Raw genomic sequence first — 18,367 nt, forward strand, 5'->3', positions numbered from 1 at the left:
TAAATATACAGTAGTGACACAGCAACTCTAAGTCTTAGCCTAACCTCTTCATTAATTTCACACATTACTCCATTACACATTCAAGTTATGGAAATAATTTAAAGTATGGCTGCAACCCTTTGAAGCTCAGCGTGAATGTAAAAGTCCTTTTAAGTCAACAGGAAGGCAGATGAGAAGTGAAACTGCAGATGGGATTCAGTTCCCTCTGTGACATTTCAATCGAGTACTCCTGACAGCAAAGGTGTGCTGTTACAGGACAACAGAACCTAACAAAGACAAGACAGAAGGAAAACATCCTGACGGAAAAGAGCCATGCTGGGACCTGGATAAGGAGGGCAGGGGAGGCTGATCACAGAACACTGTGCCTAACATGAGGCTTCTTCCTCCAGAGCTCCGAATGCTGCTCACAGGGAGCTCTGCAGATGAAACTAAAGCACTTTGTGATTGTTCCTTCTTTTGTTGAGCTCAGAACACAGTAAGACCTCATCAGGGACACCGGGAATCCCCAGGAAAAAGCACCACATGCAAGTCTGAAAATAAGAAAGGAAAGCAAAGCCCATGAACACCAGAGAGGGGCTGATCTACTACGTAATCAACTGTAGACAAACAGGAAATAACCTGAGAGGACACTGAACTGTCCCTTCATCACGTAAACACAAGAGCCAGAGGATAGGAACAGGCCTTAAGACAAAATGGGCATTAATGGAATATTAGGAGAGTGTGCAGTACCTGGTGTAACTAGTACAGTTAACTCTGTGGATTGCCAGCAAGTTACAGAAAGATTTGAGAACTCCATAACTGAACTGTTCCATACATAGTCAAGCGCATTTCTTGGACACAGTTAAAATCCTTGCATGTCAACTATTTTTATGTTTAGCCAGAAATGTCTTCAACAAAGTCAGGAGTAACTCATTTCTGGACTACTACAGTTGGGGATGCCTAAAAGATCTCAAACTCAGGTAACTGACTTGTGTAGTTTGGCAACTAGTTTCCCATGCTTTTAAAAACCCACCAGAAGAGATTTCTAGCTAATCCATCACTAGGTAGACCCACAGGAACGATCAGAGCGCAGTTTCTGTGGGATAAGGACACTGTAGTGGTCTCAGTGTAGCTAGGTCAGGCAAGTGCATGTCTTCTGAGCCCCATTCCTCAGCTGCGCACAGGAAAGCCAATTTCTGCACAGAGCTTTGGAGAATCAGGAAATGGGCTGCACCTTCCCACCCTTTCCTGCACTTCAGCCGACACAATGGAGCCGGAAACAAGAGGAACTTCACCGGTTGCCAGGATCATGCAAAAAAACCATCTGTTGAGCCACCTCCTGCAGCATGTACTGACTGAAAGCTGAGATTCAAAATCAGCCATGGTGCGTATCACTCATGTCCACTCTAAACAATTAATTTCTTTGCCAGGGTGCCCTGTTAAGATCCAGAAAGGTTTCAGATTCTCCCCGTCTGCTATGATTATAATTTTGCAGGCTGACAGATGAAATTTACTGTAGAAAGAAATAACATCAGAATGAAAGAAATGTCTTGTCACACATCACAGGTATTTACACTGTATAAAGGAATGTGTGCATCTCCTTACACAACGTGGCCCCATGACTCCTTCACTCTGCCATTCCTTCCTGAAAGTGGCCAAGCATTCCTACGCCAACCCAGGGTAAGCATGGTAATCCCAGCAGAAAGAGTGTGTGTCTTTGCACATGGCAGAAGCAGGCCTCCTGACACAATCCTAACAGGATTAGCCAGTCATGCTCACCAACAGTCCCCCTGCCACCTCCTGGTATTGCGAATCTGAAAGCTCCTCTGAAACATCCTGACTTCAGAACAATATAATGATAAAGATATAATGGCTTTATAATCCAATAAATAAAAAGACTGCAATCCTGACACCTACTACAGCAATAAGTGCTCAGGTTTACTGTAAGGACACTACTATCCACGGCTACTGCCAAACAAACTTAATTATGGATGAGCAGCTTCAATATTTGAAAGTTAAAACCAGAATGCTGGCATTCTGAAGCGAGAATTTGGTGCGTTTCCAAGCCCTCAGCAGTATCTCTAGTGTAGAACACATTGTATAAATCAGCTACTAAATTCTTACTTATTCATCTGTCTTCATGCGCATCAGCATCGCGATTGTGACTGGTGAAATGTCGCTTTGTTACTTCAACAACCAGGCCGACGACGAGCCAAAGGAGGATCTTCAGTCTCTGCAGACAGGCACTCCAGCCTGCCTCACGCCGGCCTGGCTCTCACTGACAAGGGCCCCCATCTCTCCGCACCGCTGCGAGACATCTCCGGCTCCGCGGGCCCCTCCTGCCTCAGTGCCATCTCCTCCAGCCTCCAGCCTGGGCCGCCGCCAGGGGAACACAGCAGGCTCAGGCGGGGGAGACCAGCTCTGTGCTCACACGCAGAGAGCTCGAACAGGCCCAGAATAACACACACAGGGCTGCTGAAGGCACCGAACAATCACTGAACTACAGAGCCTATCTCCAGGCTTTACACGCAGTGGTGAGTTAATGATCAATTGCTTCCAAAAAACAAGTATATCAAGGGCCTGTGACTCCCCCGGGGCATTCAGATCTTTGTTCCAAAAAAATCCTGAAATTTCAGTTAAACAAGTCACCCTGTAGTTACAATATCTATGTAGGCTTTAAAAATCACTCAGTTACTAATAAAAAGACCTATAAGTGGTCAAGGGCTCCCCAGAGCTTCTCTAAACGTAACCCAGAGGACAGAAGCGGAAACTACCAGGAAGTGCATTTGAAATCAAGATTAGGCACGTCTTTACCTAAAGTGTGGTGGAAGGGAAGGTGGGAGCCATGTTGTTGAAGATGATATCCTGGTTTTTTTTTAGGAGATGGCTAGATGAGATCCTCAGATAAATTAACTACTATGTACCAAACAGGTTCTCTCCAACGGAACCTCTCTCACGTACTTCACTCCGAAGGCCGGAGAGGGCCTCCTTTGGATGGATCCCTGGCCACCTCTCTCCAGCCTTGAGAAGGGAAATCCCAGAGTGCTGTCAAACACAGTGCTCACTTGTTGCTCAGAAAACCAGTTTGGCATGCCTCGCCCCGCCTCCCCCATCCATCAGGAACACAGAGCAACACCTTCCCTGCCAGGAGCGCCACCCCGCTGGCAGGCAGATCGACGGCAAACACACAAGGGAACCAGTCTCCCGGCAAACAGCCCTGGAGTCACGGCTGTGTCTGGATCAAAGCACCTGCTCTAGACCCACTCCAAGAGCGAACAGGTACAGCAGGGCCACCTTCACAGAGGAGAGACAGCCCACAGCACAGCTTCATTTAACTGAGGAGAAGCTGGTTACAGGGTCCTACATCATCTGCACAGGAAAGAGATATTTCAGGGGCAGAGTGGTGAATCACAAACACAGCGAAGGGCACCCCAAGTCTCGGGGCATCACAGTCCAGAGCACACAGTATCCTGTATCTGCCTGAATCGCCAGTTATGCCTGCCGACTCAATCTAAATCCTAAGAAATAAATCAGATGTCCCCTTGAGATGGCTAGCTAGCTAGAAAACAGAACACATCCGAAAACATGTATACGTTTTAACAACTCCTCGATCTAATCCTGCCACATTGTATTCTAAACCTGAATTCAAATGTAGTTACCAGCACCACAATAAAAATGAAGGACAGTCCTTTACGCCTGTGACATGATAAGTGAGATAACGTGATTACGTATGCCCTTTTGCTAAGCTGTTTACTGGGCACCCGGCCACACAGATTGCTAAACTGCGTTTAAACAGTAGTCATAGTTAGCATTATTCGTTCTGGAGCACGTACGCGCCGTTATGGGTGTTTAGTATGATCTGCATAGCTATAAAAAAGACAAACGTGAGGTCTCGGGGTCTGTCCGGTTTACCACACACGCAGGGAGGGGGGGAGGCAGCCATCCAAGCTTGGCTAATACAGCCAGGCAGAAAAGTACGTTTTTACAGACTTGCTTTCAGCCGCAATGATGGCAAAAATAATAATTACGGGACAAAAACAAACAGTTCATTGACCGTGGTGGAGGACAAGAGTGCCTCTCGTGTGACTGACAATGGCAGGCGAGCAGCAGCAGCACGGGGATTCGCACGAGCTCCATTAAAAACAAGAACAGTTTAAAAGTTTAAATCCACGCGCGCGCACACAAAAAGCCCAACCGACGAACAGCCGTTTTCGCACCGGACAGGCGCAGACTCACACCGGCTGTCTCCAACCCCTGATGTCGGAAAGGTCCTAGCGAAGAGCCGGGGCTTATCGGATATCTACAGGAAACTGGATACAATTCCCCGCCCCCCCGCTAATGATCCCAGGAAAACAACACCGACAATACAGGCGTATTCAGTTTCCCCACGACCAAAAAAATGTACCTGCGCCTCCTCTCTTCTTAATAATGTACAATCCGCAAGTTATTAACAACGACACCACGCTGCCTCCGTTTCAGTTCAGCTGCTGCCACCCCAGAACTACATCTCACATCGCCCTCAGCTCCACGCCTGCCCCTAGCAAAACAGTCCTCATCTTCGAAAACGAGTTGTTAAATAAATTGTAGCCTCTGCTACAAGCCTTGCGTCCTTGCACACGGGGGATTTTTGCGGCGAGTCTGTATTCAGATACCGTTTCCTCGTTTAATTACAAAACACCAACCGGCTCTTAAAACATTTCAATGAACTGCAACGCCAGAGTTGTGCCGGGCAGTGTTTATTAAAAAAAAAAACTCCCTTACTAAACAAAAACAAAAATAAGTTTTATTTCTGTGGCCGTGGTCAGAGCTTTCATTCCCGAGTGATCACTTATCTTTTTTAACACGCTACTGTTTCCGAGACGCTCATTATTTAACTACGTTGTGTTTAATCTCCTATGCCATTCAAACGATACCCAAAACCCCGCAGCTGTTGGGGACAAATACGTCGTGTAAGGAGTCAAACGGGCTCAAACCCGAACCAAATTCACACTCCGAACAAAGACGGATCGGCCGCAAACTCCGACGTGACACCACGCAGCTTGTAAAACTAGCCAGGAACCGGGTCCATCCCCGCACCAGCACCTGATAAACCAGCGAACGAAAACTAGCCTTAAAAAAAACAAACATTTCACGCAACTCTCCTTGATCGTACCTGTTAATCTTGTGAGCGAAAGCCCTGCGCTCGGTGTTGGAAGCTGCCATCCCAGCCGCGATCCATACACGCTGTTTTTTCTCTCTCTCGCTCTTTTCCTTTCTTTTCCCAGATTCGTTTTTCTTTCTCTCTCTCAATTACTGTACATTGTCCTCCCGAGCGACGCCGCTTCCTGATGCCGACAGCGTGACGGGCTGCCCCCTAGCCGGGGCCGGGGGGAACTGCAGCCTGTGGGAGGGAGCGACCAGTCTCCTCTCTCTCCTGTGCTCACTCACACGGGACAGCTCCCAGACTTGGGATACGTCACGCTCATGTCTGATTGTCACATTTCCCAGAGCTTTTCTGTGCCTCCAAGCAGCTATGTTTTACACGCACGAAGAAATAAATACAAAAAAAGCGGTAATTATATAGACATTACGTATTATACAAAAGCCATCCGCCCATACAGCGGCACTGCGCAGCACTTCTACAGGAATCCGCACAGATCATCAGAACCTTTACATTTACTCCCCCACAGACACCCCATACGTCTATGATCGCACGATACCCCCTCGTGTTTGCACAGAACCACTAATTGCACCTGTCCTCCTTTACCGTGAGCTCATGTATTGAGTAGTTTGATTAACTACTTCTCACTTTGTTGCGCCTGCATTGAGAGTCTTTGAAACGTCTATCTGAAGGCGTCAGCTGGTGGTGTTCGAGATCCCCAATGGTACGAGTTAGGCACTGCAGCACAAGTAGGGCTCACTCAGTCTTACAGGCTCTTGCACAGAAGAGGACCCCGCAGCGTGGTCGCGAAAAGAGAATGGCTGCTTGCGGGGGGTTACAAGAAGGCCAGCGTCGCTCCAGCAGCCTAGCAAAATAAGCGTCTCCGAACTGCTCCTCCAAAAAACAATACCATTCTGTTGAACAGGTTCCTGGGCACTTTTTAAAGTGCATACACAATGTTGTCACTTCTGAGGAAACTGCAGCCGGTTTCCTCACGCACCGATAGAGCCTGTGAAACGGGACCGCGCACAGCTCTGCTCAGGACTTCGCTGGTTCTAGCTGCGTGTGAAACGAAACAAAATGGGGGCTGTATTTTCTCACTTGAGACGAGGGTATTCGCCTGCCTTTGAACGAGTAAACAAAAACATATCGTGAAGACCACTTAGAGAAGAAATTACCTGGATCTGTCGTGGATCACGGCGGCCCGGCAGGGGTCAGCGCTCCTGTAAGTGGGGGTCTTGGGGTTCAAATCCTGAGAGGGGGTATCGCTCAGATCACTCCGATGAAACGCCCTGCCGCAGATAAATATATACAGATACACAACATACGTGTTTTTAAATATCGACAAATTAATAATAACTCAGGCATTTAGCGCCCATTCAAGCAGTATGCGTGAGGCGATAGTCCAGCACTACAGTATTAAGATTTAAGGCGTTATCTGCTCATTTTAGTGAAACATTTCAAACTCCAACAGCCTCCAGACTGGTTTTCCATTTCCCAACAAATCGATACCGGGGAAAGTCGGGCTATGTCTCCCCTTTCCAGCAGCAAAGCGGACGGTATCATTGTCATGTTCTTTTTTTCTGGGGTGGGGGCTTTTATTTATTTTTTCTTACGCGCATTGCTATAGATGAAATGTTTGAAAAAAGAAGAAACCGGCTTACTTTCGCCTTTACTGGTAACGGACTCTGGGTTTAACTGAAGCCCTAGCATCTAGTTTTGACTTCGAAGCCCGGTGAATGTTGTCAGATAGCAACAGGAGTCCATTCATGCCAAAAGTTCCTGTGAGAAAGATTTAATGCAGAAATTGAATGCATTGTTTTTTAAAAATATATTTTATTCTGCGATTCCCGCTCGGTTTCAGCAGTTGTTGTTTTTTTTTACCAGCGGGACAGAGAATCACTGACCTCACTATATCCTCATTATCCCAGCCCGCCTTCCCGAACGTGCCCGCGCTCCGCCTCCGGGTTCAACGGCTTTCTCGGGAAGCGCATGTGGTGTCTCGCGGCGCCACCTTGCGGTGCGAACGCGCACAGCAGCCGTGAGCACGCCCGGCTGCGCCTTCGCGCGGAGAACCGAACTGTGCGCGATCCGCTGTTCACCTGCCGGGAGTCGTGACAGTGGTGGTGGTGATGAAGATTTTAGTAGTAATACTTCAGGAACGGTTAACGTGAACTCAATCAGGACGGTGCAGCTGCAGGTCACAAATCTCTCACAGACCTACACATCATGTCCAAAGACCAAAGGCTTTGGGGAAGAAAAGGTCTCCCTTTGTTGTTGGGTTTTTCAAACTGTAGTGTACGGCTTGGTCACAAGACTACGTAATGAAACAAAAACTCAGGGAAACACCGGAAATCACAGACACTCTTTTACTTTAAATGGCCGTATTACAGAGATAGCATCCAAATGCCACTGTGGGATGTGCTGTAGCTTACACAGCTACACCCCCTGCCGCAGTTCAGTTAGTTAACAGCAAACCGAAGAGTGCCAACAGAGGACCGTCCACCTTGACATGAAGCAGCACAGCATACAGGTATCCATTCATCCATTTTCTTTGTCCGAGTCAGGGTCACAGGGGAGCCTATCCCACCAAGCAATGGGCATAACGTAGGACGGGACTCCTGTCCATCACAGGACGGACACACGGGCACAGGCAGTCACACTCACACCAGTTTCCCCAGAAGCCCATTGACCTTCCAGCTTGTCTTTGGACTGTGGGAAGCCATCAGAGCACCTGAAAGAAACCCTCACAGAACCTGGGAGAACATACAAATTCCAGGCAGACAGCACCGCAGGAACTGAGCTCTGTGCTCACCACTGCACCCCTGTGTCTCCAAGAACTGAAAATATCTTGTAACATTCAACGTGTACCCGTAGCAGAAAACAGAGCAGAGGCCAGCTCCTCAGTATCCAATGAAGTACCTGAAGTCCAAGGAAGCTCTCTGGCACTCTGACAGGCTGTCCAGCCCACGAGAACTTGGTTATCTCTTAGGAGGAATGGGAACAGCAGTGGGTTGAAATCTCAGTGGAGTCCACTCCGGAGTCTCACGGCCCACGCAGTCTACGATGTTATCAGTCGAGCAGGTCTGCTCGGCTGCTCGACTCTGTCAGGCTGTCGCTCCCCGGCGGCGCCGCCAGATGGCGACCTTGATCAGCGTCTCCGTGTGCAACCGCTTCTCGCAATGTGTGCAACTTGGGAGCTCTGCTCTTGCTGTACTCGGAAATCAGCTCAGGGAAAAGACGTTTTTCCACCAAAATAGCAGCGCTGTATTCCAAAGAAAACGTCTTGCGGGACAGAGACAATTAACATACAGCATTGTGATTAAATTAGAATTATTCACTAAGACACACATACTAATTTTGAATGCTGCTATACTGTATCAAGTCTCATAATGTTTATAGAAGATGCATAGAACCACCTGCATTACATTTTGTTCATTTTTAAGTTGTCATCAGTGCAATAATAAGATATGAAATTCAAACCATGGCTGGCCCTGGTGTGTGTGTTTGTGTCTGAGAGCTCTGTGATAGACTGGGGTCCAGTCCAGGGTGTGTGCGAGTGTGTGTCTGTGTGCCCTATGATGGACTGGCATCCTATCCAGGGTGTGTGTGTGTGTGTGTGTGTGTGTCAGTGTGCTCTGTGATGGACTGGAGTGCGGTCCAGGGTGTGTGAGTGTGTGTGTCAGTGTGCTCTGTGATGGACTGTCATCCTGTCCAGGGTGTGTGTCTGTGTGCCCTGTAATGGACTGGCGTCCTGTCCAGGGTGTACCCCGCCTTGCGCCCCCCAGCTTGCCACTGGAGGCTCCTGCTCCCCACGACCCTGAATCGTAAGAAACAGCTAGGAAATGATTGGATGGTCGGACACTTTAAGGTTGAAATGCGAGTGGGGTTCTGCTCCAGCCTTACATCCCATATCTTTTTCATATGGTTTTCGGATGTTATTTTCATTGTCTTTGCAATCCAGATGTCAATGTTTGGATAGAAGGATGAGGTGTGGTATTGCTTACATCAATATTAACCTGATCTTGTGTTTCACCCCCTCTCCCACCACCCCCCTACTACTTTTCCAAAGCGGTCCCAGAATTCTTGGGAAGGGGCCCAGCTCAGACAGCCTCAGCCTGACCTTCTGCAGATATACGGCTCAGGGGACCCAGCGTCAAAACAGGGGGGATCAAATGCAACAGCTGTTTTTCTCCGACCGCTGAGCCACGACACAGCACACGCATGAATAATGACTATATTTTTAACAACAATTTGGTCACAAGCCCAAACCCCTCAAGCCTTCTGTTTAGCCTGTGACAGAGAAGAGTGTGCACAGTGTTCCGTCTCGCGCACCCGTCCCGATCCCATGTCCCCCTCCCGCTGCTCCTGCTGCTGGGACGGAGCTCTGTGGCCATCTTCGGACACCACGGACCGCAGCAGGGAATGCAGCGCCCAGGCGTCGTTTTTTCTCCGTAAGTGTAAAGGAGCTGGAGACAGCAGAGGGGAGTCTGAGAATGACACTGGCTCAGAGGCTTGACTTCAATTTGAAGAACAGCTGGAATGTTTAAGAGGAAGAAACCATCCATTACCCCCCCCCCCCCCCCCCGACAGGAAAACAAGGACATTATTCATGCAGAACTTGTTTTTTCTATTTTACATTTTATTTATCGGTGGTAATCAGCAGCAGAACTGTATCTAATTAAAATAGCTTACTTCGCTTGATTGCACTATTGGATTAGTAACATTATAAATAATACATATGAACACCAGTGCATAAAGTCTGATCCAATTCAAGTGCTTTTAACCATCAGAAAGCCAGCCTGAATAACTAACAATTATTCTGTGCACCTGTACTCTTAAACCATTAACATATGGGCCAACATGTAGATTCCCTGATGCTTTCTAGAAAGATGGAGTCCAGAGGGCCTCTTTTCATATGACCATTCCATAAGAATATTTCATACTTTGAACATCTTTACCGCCACACTCAGTCTATAGACATTTTTTCTAATAAAAGAGCATAATTACGTTGTAAAATGTGACTTTAATCTTTCAGGACGCGCATTCCAGAGGCCCCTCCAGGCAGTTTAAATGTTTCCCTTTAATTCTGAAATGTTGGGAGTTTGTTTTTTCGTTTTAAGAAAATTGAAGAAATTAAGCGTGAAGGGTAATGCTTTACGGATAGGGCTCAGAGCACTTTGGAAAAGAATAATAATGATAAAAAGACCAGCATTTTTCTCTTAGCAACAATGCGAGACTGCTCTGGGCTGTGAGCATAATCTTCAGAACATTTACCATGGTGCTTTCACAGCTGTCCCACATTTGGACCCTGCTTCTAGAATGCATTTATTTCACACTGTTGTGGGCTCCTAGTACATATCTCCTGTGGTCTACGACTAAAGTCCAGGTGGGCTGACAGCAGCCAAGATCGGCTTGCCTCACCTATCCTGACTCGTTATCATTTCTGAGTTCATTTCCTAAATTTAAGAAAACGAAAACAATACTGAAATACTGCACACGAGCAACGCCACCTCCGCCTGGGTCACTCCTCACTCAGCCAAGGGGGTCGAGCCAAATCTGCTGTGACTAAATACTCAACAAGCATTTTTCAATACATTTCATAATTAATCATAATCATTCCTTACACTTGTATATACCGTGTTTCTGGACACGCCACTCAAGGTCTTTACAGCTAATTCCACCACCACCAGTGTGCAGCCCCACCTGGACGATGCGATGGCAGCCATAGTGCGCCAGTACACTCACACACACCAGCTGTCAGTGGGGAGGAGAACAGAGTGATGAAGCCAATTCATAGATGGGAATTATTAGGACGCCATGATTGGTAAAGGCCAGTGGGGGAAATTTGGCCTGAACACCAGGGTAACAACCCTACTCTTTCGAGACACACCCTGGGTTTTTTAACGACCACAGAGATTAAGGACTCTTGTTTTTAAGTATAGTGTCCCCATCATTATACTGGGTTATTAGGACCAACACAGGCCACAGGGTGAGCTCCCCCTGCTGGCCCCACTAACACCTCTTCCAGCAGCAGATTTAGTTATTCCCAGGAGGTCTCCCATCCAGGTACTGACGAGGCTCACACGTGCTGCGCTTCAGTGAGCTGCCAGTTGTGAGCTGCAGGGCGATACAGCTGCCGGCATAATAATTTAGTTGTCAGGTGTTGCCATTCCTCTGAATGTGAGATTCTACCATGGTTACACTGTACCTGACCGGGGACACGCGGCAGTGAACCCAGACTCCCAGGAGCTGAAAGCCGAGGGAGGAGGGGGGGTGACGATGCAGGGACACTCCCAGGGTCGGGCCTGGTGGATATGGCTCCCATGAGCCTGCAGCAGAAGGGGAGGGCTGGCCTGTAGCAGCAATGCAGTCCTGGAGCAGGCAGGCTGGTGCTCTGCGGCAGTGCTACAGCCCCGCTGCCCGCCTCCCCTCCCCAGCAGGCCGTTTTGGTATTCAGAGCGTGGCGCCGGCTGCCGCACACATTGTCCTCTCTGCCTCTTTCCCCCCTTATCTGCCGCTCTGCAGCCTGGCACACGGCACCTCGGAGGGGATTAGGCAGGCGACGAGGCTCGAGTCCATGAGCGCTCACACACACACGCTGGCGTCGTGCTGCAGGGGAGGAGACGCTGCAGAGAGCCGGGCGGTCTCGATCCCCTCACGGTGAGGTTGTCGCATCCTGGGGCAGGCCGGAAAGGGCAGTAAGAGCAGCGAGCACAGGGGCAGACCAGGGCAGAAAGGCCAGCCCTGGCGAACTGAGACGCCAAGCCTGGGCCCTCTCACCTGCGCGGACGGCTGAGACCGGGCCGGAGGTCTCAAGAGGGGCCAGATTTGTTTTTAACAGGCTTTATTTTATTTTTTTTTAAAGAGCGAGGAACTTTATTCTATTCTATCTATGCCTTCGGCTGCCCGGGCTCTGCGATGTCTTCCTCACTGCCATTTGCGGTGAAAAGACGAAAGACGAGCCCGTTGTCGGCTCAGAACCACCGTGCCACAGAAGCATTCGTGCAGTGCTAAAATTAGCAGGCGGCAAATGGCTCTGTGTGCGTGCGTGTCATCTGTTTTCGCTCTGTCTCAAGCATCATAGAGAATACTTAAGATGAGAATTCAAGTTTAAGCCAGCACTGGAGTTTTGCAGATTAAATTATCAGAAGGATGCTTAAAAATAGAAAACGATGAAATTGAAAAAAGTGCTGCGTCTCACGGAGGATTATATAAAAGTAAGCCGGATCTCAGAACAGCTCCGCTGGTAGGGAGCTATGATCAGAATGTGGAGACTTCGATGCAAAAGGGTCTGAATGCCTTTTGAAATGATATATATATATAGGCTGGTGTACACAAGGCTTGAAAAATGCCAGATGGTTCTGTAGCCCTGTTCTGATTTCTCTTGCAATTATCTTGAACTTCATTCCTAATCCCCCAGATGAGTGACCACCTACTGGCCACGGCCTTCTCAGACACAGGACTTCCATTCAGGGCAAGGGAGTCCCCGCGCCTGGACCCAACCCGCCACCAGGAGGGGAGCAGGGGCTCCGAGCGCAGAGCTAATTAGAGCTGATAACGCTGTTAGGAGAGACCAGGCCCCGCAAGCTGTCCAGGAAACGATGGGATGAATCTTTCATTTGGAAGCAGCTGAGGCATGGAGCCGAGCTGCCATTAGACAGCTGTTCTGCCATTTTCTCGGGCACTTGGGAGGAGGGGGGAGGGAGACTATTTCAGAGGGGTGCTGGTACAGTTTCAGCTGCCAGTGTGCCCTCACTCAGGGGGATTTTCAAATCTTTTTTTTTTGCACCAGAGCAAAGAATTCTCTGCCGATGGTTTTGAGCTTGTCTAGATGCTTAAAGGGTGTGAATCTAACAACAGGCAGTGTTGACAGGGGAAACAGACACAGAGTAAGTGAAAGAATCTTCTTTTTCAGGGCAGCACAGCCTGTGAGCAGGAACTGGAGCCGGGCTTCACTCCACAGAATAATGGAGCAAAGTAGGCGCTGGGAAAGCAAGAACCAGATTGCCCCATTTCAATGCAAATCTGACTTATCAGTCCTTCATACCAGGAGAATGTACCAGGAATGCTGCATCATTCAAGGCTTCGTAAAAGGCACCATAAAAATAAAGGGCTTAATAAAAAGTCAGCAAAATGCAAATACAGAAAATGGCCCGCTTGGCTGTCATCCTCGATGGAGTGTTTGGCACTGAGCTGAGCTCACGCACTCCACAGTCTGGAGCCTGTTAATACAATCACTAAGCACCCCTACTGCACTTCATTCTTCATCTGCCTCTCCGTGCTCCGCTGACAGCGAATTAGCCAGCAGCACTGGGACCACAAGCACATCGCTGAGGTTGTGGCTGCTGATATGTAAAAGCCAGACACTGCATGAGAGGAACAGGTATGCCTCTCTCTCAGCTGGCAGCTGGGGGTCTGTAGGTGATTTGTGAAATCGTACCCCAATGTGGGGTTTGGAAGCTGAAGGAAATGGCCCGGTGGGGGGAATGGGGGTTAGTGGGGACCAAAAGTTGTGTATTATTCTTGGACGAGAGTCAAGTTCTTACGGAACCACCCTTCTAAAGAGTAGGATTGGGACTGGAACACCAGCTGGTCTCTCTGTACCATGGAACCATCGGTAGCTCTTCCTGCAGTGACACCACAGAACTCACCACCCAAATCTGGGAAGATCGCTTAAGATCATCCCCATCGAAACCAGCTCTCGGCGCAGGTGCTTCGGCTCAAACTGGAATATCCACTCCGGGCTCCTTCTTCCAGCAGCTGGGCCACACGTAGGCATGGCCGAACGCGTTATTAAAAAGCCCGGGCGCCTTGCGTTCAGAAAACAGCGATAGCTCATCAATCCTGCCGAGCTGTGTGTGCCACCGGAATAAAGAGGCATTCTCTGCTCACTTGCGTAGCCATTTACCAATGTCTGCTCCCCACAGTCAGGCTATCTTATTCCAATCAGGCAGGCAGTTTAATTCTGCGACTGCCACCTTTGCAGCAACAGAGGAAGAGCCGGGGGGGGAGGCGTCTGTGATTTATGGAGACCAGGGCGAGGTGGTGGGGCTGAGGGGGAGGACTGCCAGCAGCCTGGCTTATTAAATTGAATGGGCCTCGTCTTCCTGTCAGATTAAATATTCAGTGGGAGCTACTCCTCCAATAATTTTCCGCAACGGCTGGTGCTGAAATGGGTTGTAATAATAAGTGATGTTCAGCAGGAAATGCAGATGCCGTACCAGAGCCCAGTTCAGGTTCCTGTACCGCCAGGCTTTTCCCTCTGCTTTCAGACACGGCACGTCTCACATGCAGCTGACGTGCCGTAGGTTTAGTGCCCATTTCAACGGTTATTAGTCCATGCAATAAGCAGCAGTCTGTCGGTCCATTTTCACTCCAGACAGCAGACATGGGAACACTTAGCAGACTGGAGCAGAATCAGGTGTCAAGGACTGTCTCTTTCCAGCCCGCCTAAGAGCAGACACTTCAGTGGGGCTTTTCCTTCGCAAGCATTCCCTGGTGTGGCGGGAGCCCCCCAGTCCTCGTCTGCGCCTCAATTTCGCAGCAATCAGCGTTGATAAATATTTCAGCCTGGTCCAGGGGCGATTTCAGGGGGGTCTCCCTCCTCCGTCCTCCACCCCCATGCTGGAGCTGGCTCGCTGGGGCCGGAATCCCACTCCGGAGCCTCTTCCCCCGGAGCGCCGTGTCCCAGCGCCAGAGAGAGCTGCCTCCCAGGACCCCCGGGTGGAACAATGACCTCTGGGAGTGTCTCCAGGGCCTGGAAGTGAGAGCCAGCCAACCTGCACCGCAGTGCATGTTTAACAAGATGCTGAACTCAAATTCCCTTCTTCATTATTCAGCACTTAGCTTCGTTCCTGGCCCTTCTTTGCAGCTTTTCTCCTGCTTGTTTTTTTTAGCACATTAATGGCTTAAGATATCCACCCTTTCTCTAATTGTCTTGTGGCATGTAGAGATCCTTCCTGTAATGGAAAGACTCTCGCGGGCTTTATGAAAAGAAAGGAGCTGGTCATTAATCTCCTCCTCGCCCACCCTTCTTCATTTCTTCTGCCTTAAAAGCTTCCCCAGTGCTGTGCTGTCAGGGTTATACTGCCTGTGTGGACCATAATACTCCCTCCCTCCCCCAGATAGAAGGACTAGGGAGCGCTGCGTCTTTCACCAGCCTTTTAAAATTTTCCAAAACCGGTTTGCTCTTCCAGTTTGCAAGGGTTCAAAGGTCATCCAGTTGACCCACACCATATCAGAATTGCTCTGCTTTTGAGATTCTCCCCTTACAGAAGTTTACCATTGTGTACCATGGTAAAATCAGAGTAAAGTGTTGGAGAGTAGAGTGACGGTGTAGCACAAACTATGCGTGCCCATGGCAAGGCCTTGTTATTTATGAGCATAGTGAAAGCACAGGGAATCTGGGAACATGCTTTATATCATGGTAAACGTTCACTAGAGGTTCATCTCTCTTGCTGTTATTACTATAGACATGTCCTTAATGAACAGCACAACAACATACGTCAACAGCGTTCATGACAGGATACCACAGGATGAGAGATGGGCTTAGCTCACACACAGGGTGTCCCTCGAAAAGAGTAGGGGTGTACCCCGGCGCCCTGGCCAAATTTCCCATCGGCCTTTATCAATCATGGCCTCCTAACAATCCCCCTCTATAAATTGGCTTAATTACTCTGCTCTCCTCCCCACTGATCGCTGATGTGTGGTGAGCATTCTGGCGCACTATGGCTGCCGTCGCATCATCCAGGTGGATGCTGCACATTGGTGGTGGTGGAGGGGGGTCCCCATTACCTGTAAAGCGCTTTGAGTGGAGTGTCCAGAAAAGCGCTATATAAATGTAAGCAATTATTATTATTATAATTAGCTGCTCCTGTCTTGCAGTTTCTCCCAGGATTTCAGACAAGAATTATTCTGTTCTGGCTCTGACCTGGTGACTCTGCGAAAGAACTGTGTGTCAGCATGTGTGTGTTGAAGAGTCATGGTGTCTCCCAGCAGGGGTTGACCCTGTTGTTCCACCCTGCTGCCACAAGAGGGAGACAGAGAGACACCCCACTGCCACAGGTTACTGAGCTGAGTGCTGACCTTTTAGTGACCTTTAATTTTTTTCTTCTTTTACATCTCTTGGATCTAGAGGTTAATTGCTTCCTGTCTTCTTTGCTCAGGCTTGTGAAAAACAGAGTACACCTTGAAAACCTTAAGCTCAAACAGGGGTTGTCACTGTGGGGGTGTTTTCCAACACTCTTTTTTTGTTTGGAGTAAAGGCGCGCTTGGATTGCCCTCCCTCAAATGTTCCAGAATCAACTTTTCTTGAGTTACTGATGCCTAACTCAATAATCCGTGCGTATGATAAACCAAAGAACATTGTGTTTGTGGGCTGGATCTGGCTGCTGACTCTCAGAGGAAACAGAGCAAGACTGTCCCCTGTGCGCAGCTTGTGGATGGTGTTGCAAAGACTGAGTTACCAAACCTGCCTGAAAATACTGATAAGCAAATGATGAGCCCTCGTGTAATCCGATCAAGCAGTTATCGTTTTTGCAAAGAGACAAAGGCCGTCAACAATGCAGAAGGTACAGGAGGCTGCATTGCATTGCAGACAGAGACATTCCAGGGAGCCTGACCACTGCGAGACAGAAAAGGGATCAATTCGCTGTTACTTCTCAAGGCGCTGCTAGAGTGATGGTCGGCGTTTCCATGAGAACCACTTTGGCGATCACCCCCACCCCCCCATCACACACACACACACAAGAAACAGCACGACTGCAACATAAGTGTGTGTGTGTGGGGGGGGGGGGGGCTGGTTGTTTCAAAATGCAAAAGGATTAAAATATCAGAACCGCCCCCCACTCACCCTTCCTCCCATATGCAGATCAGCTCTTTCCAGGAGAAGCCGGGGCTGGTGGAGAACAGACAGACAGCCCTGCCCCCGTCTCGGCGTGCTCGACTGCCCGACTCGCACCTCCACCGCCCTTCCGACCAGGGGCTCGGGGAGACCGAGCGGGCCGAAGCTCTGAGGGTTTCCCATCCCATCCTCGAGTCTTTCAGGCCCAGGCGCGCGTGAGAGCGCCCCCGCTGGGTCACGGGGAAGGGAAGGGGCGAGAGCGAGAACCCCTTGGCAGGCCGTGGCGTCTGTCCCGGCTTGCGCCCTGACAGCCTGCGTCTCCCAGCCCTGAAACTGGGCTGCTGGGCGTTTCCTGTTCGGCTCTCTCTCGACAGTGCTGAGGGCTCGGTGGTTCACAGCAGTGGGAAGAGAAGCCTGGGCGAGCTCTCTGACCGAGGACAATGCAGGGGGGACGACAGCGGCCCAGGATCCCTCCCGCAGAACCCTTGACCTTGTTAAGACACACGAGCGACTGGCAGCTTCCTGTTCTGCTAAATTATTCAAAAAGGGCAACGAGAGGGGCAGCTATCTGCCACCCCAGGGGTCCTTCAATCGTGCTGTCAAACACAGGCCTGTCATTCTCTCTCTCTCTCCCTCTTCCTCGAGCTCCATCCCCCTCTGTCTCTTTCTCACTCCGTCTTGCAGCATCCTTTGACTTGATAATGGATTTTACGTAACACTAGGGAAATATTAATAGGGAGCTTTTCCTAGCTTTCCAAAAAAACAGAGCTCTGGTCTTCCAAAATGGAAATTGTTTTAAAAGCGGGTGCTGTCATGAAGGCCATGTTTTGAGTTCTGCTTCTGCCTTTTCCTAAAAATTGAGGAGGAATTTCGCAGAGGCTGTGGAGAGGCTGGGAAGCCACATGAACGCAAACTTTTTTTCTACCAGATTTTGCCTGTGGATGGTGAGCCAGCCCCAAGTCTGCGGGGAGCTGGTGAGGCGACAACAGCGCACAGACGGTTTTTTCACATACAGTACACGGCACAAAACATTAAGCACAGAACCCTCCCGGAACATGTAAATCAAACTGTTAATGCTTAAGGAGTAGGAGCTCATCTTTCCCATCTTACTGCTGTGCATTGTATGGCTGAGAAGTCATTATGTGCAGGGCGTATGGTTTCCACATCCACAAACAATGTGTACTTTCCCGGAAGTCTTCAGCCCAGGCGGCTTAAGCTGTAGAAACTGTCATTGAGAATACAAGCAGAGTTCTGCAGTCCAAGCTTCACTGCTACTACTTCAAATTGAAAAATTAGCCATCTTTGAACTCAGCTGTCTGGGTTGTCTGGTTACGCCACAGTGACCCCTTGTGGCCCGCGTGTGAGCGTGCAAGGTTGTCGGTTTCAGGATACATCCTGACGGG

The 18,367-nt window shown here is 49.3% G+C and overlaps 1 protein-coding gene across 1 annotated transcript in view; it reads right to left on the minus strand.

Annotated features, from left to right (window-relative positions):
- The window catches only part of dock6 (dedicator of cytokinesis 6), a 71,294-nt gene extending 65,785 nt beyond the window's left edge, over positions 1-5,509 (minus strand). The window contains exon 1 of the mRNA XM_088603472.1: positions 5,132-5,509. Coding sequence (XP_088459598.1) covers positions 5,132-5,181 — 50 coding nt within the window. The 5' untranslated portion in view covers positions 5,182-5,509. The remainder of the gene's footprint in view (positions 1-5,131) is intronic.
- Positions 5,510-18,367: the final 12,858 nt, after the last annotated feature.

This window comes from Lepisosteus platostomus, chromosome 13, assembly GCF_059453375.1.
Source record: "Lepisosteus platostomus isolate fLepPlt1 chromosome 13, fLepPlt1.hap1, whole genome shotgun sequence".
Classification (NCBI taxonomy): domain Eukaryota; kingdom Metazoa; phylum Chordata; class Actinopteri; order Semionotiformes; family Lepisosteidae; genus Lepisosteus; species Lepisosteus platostomus.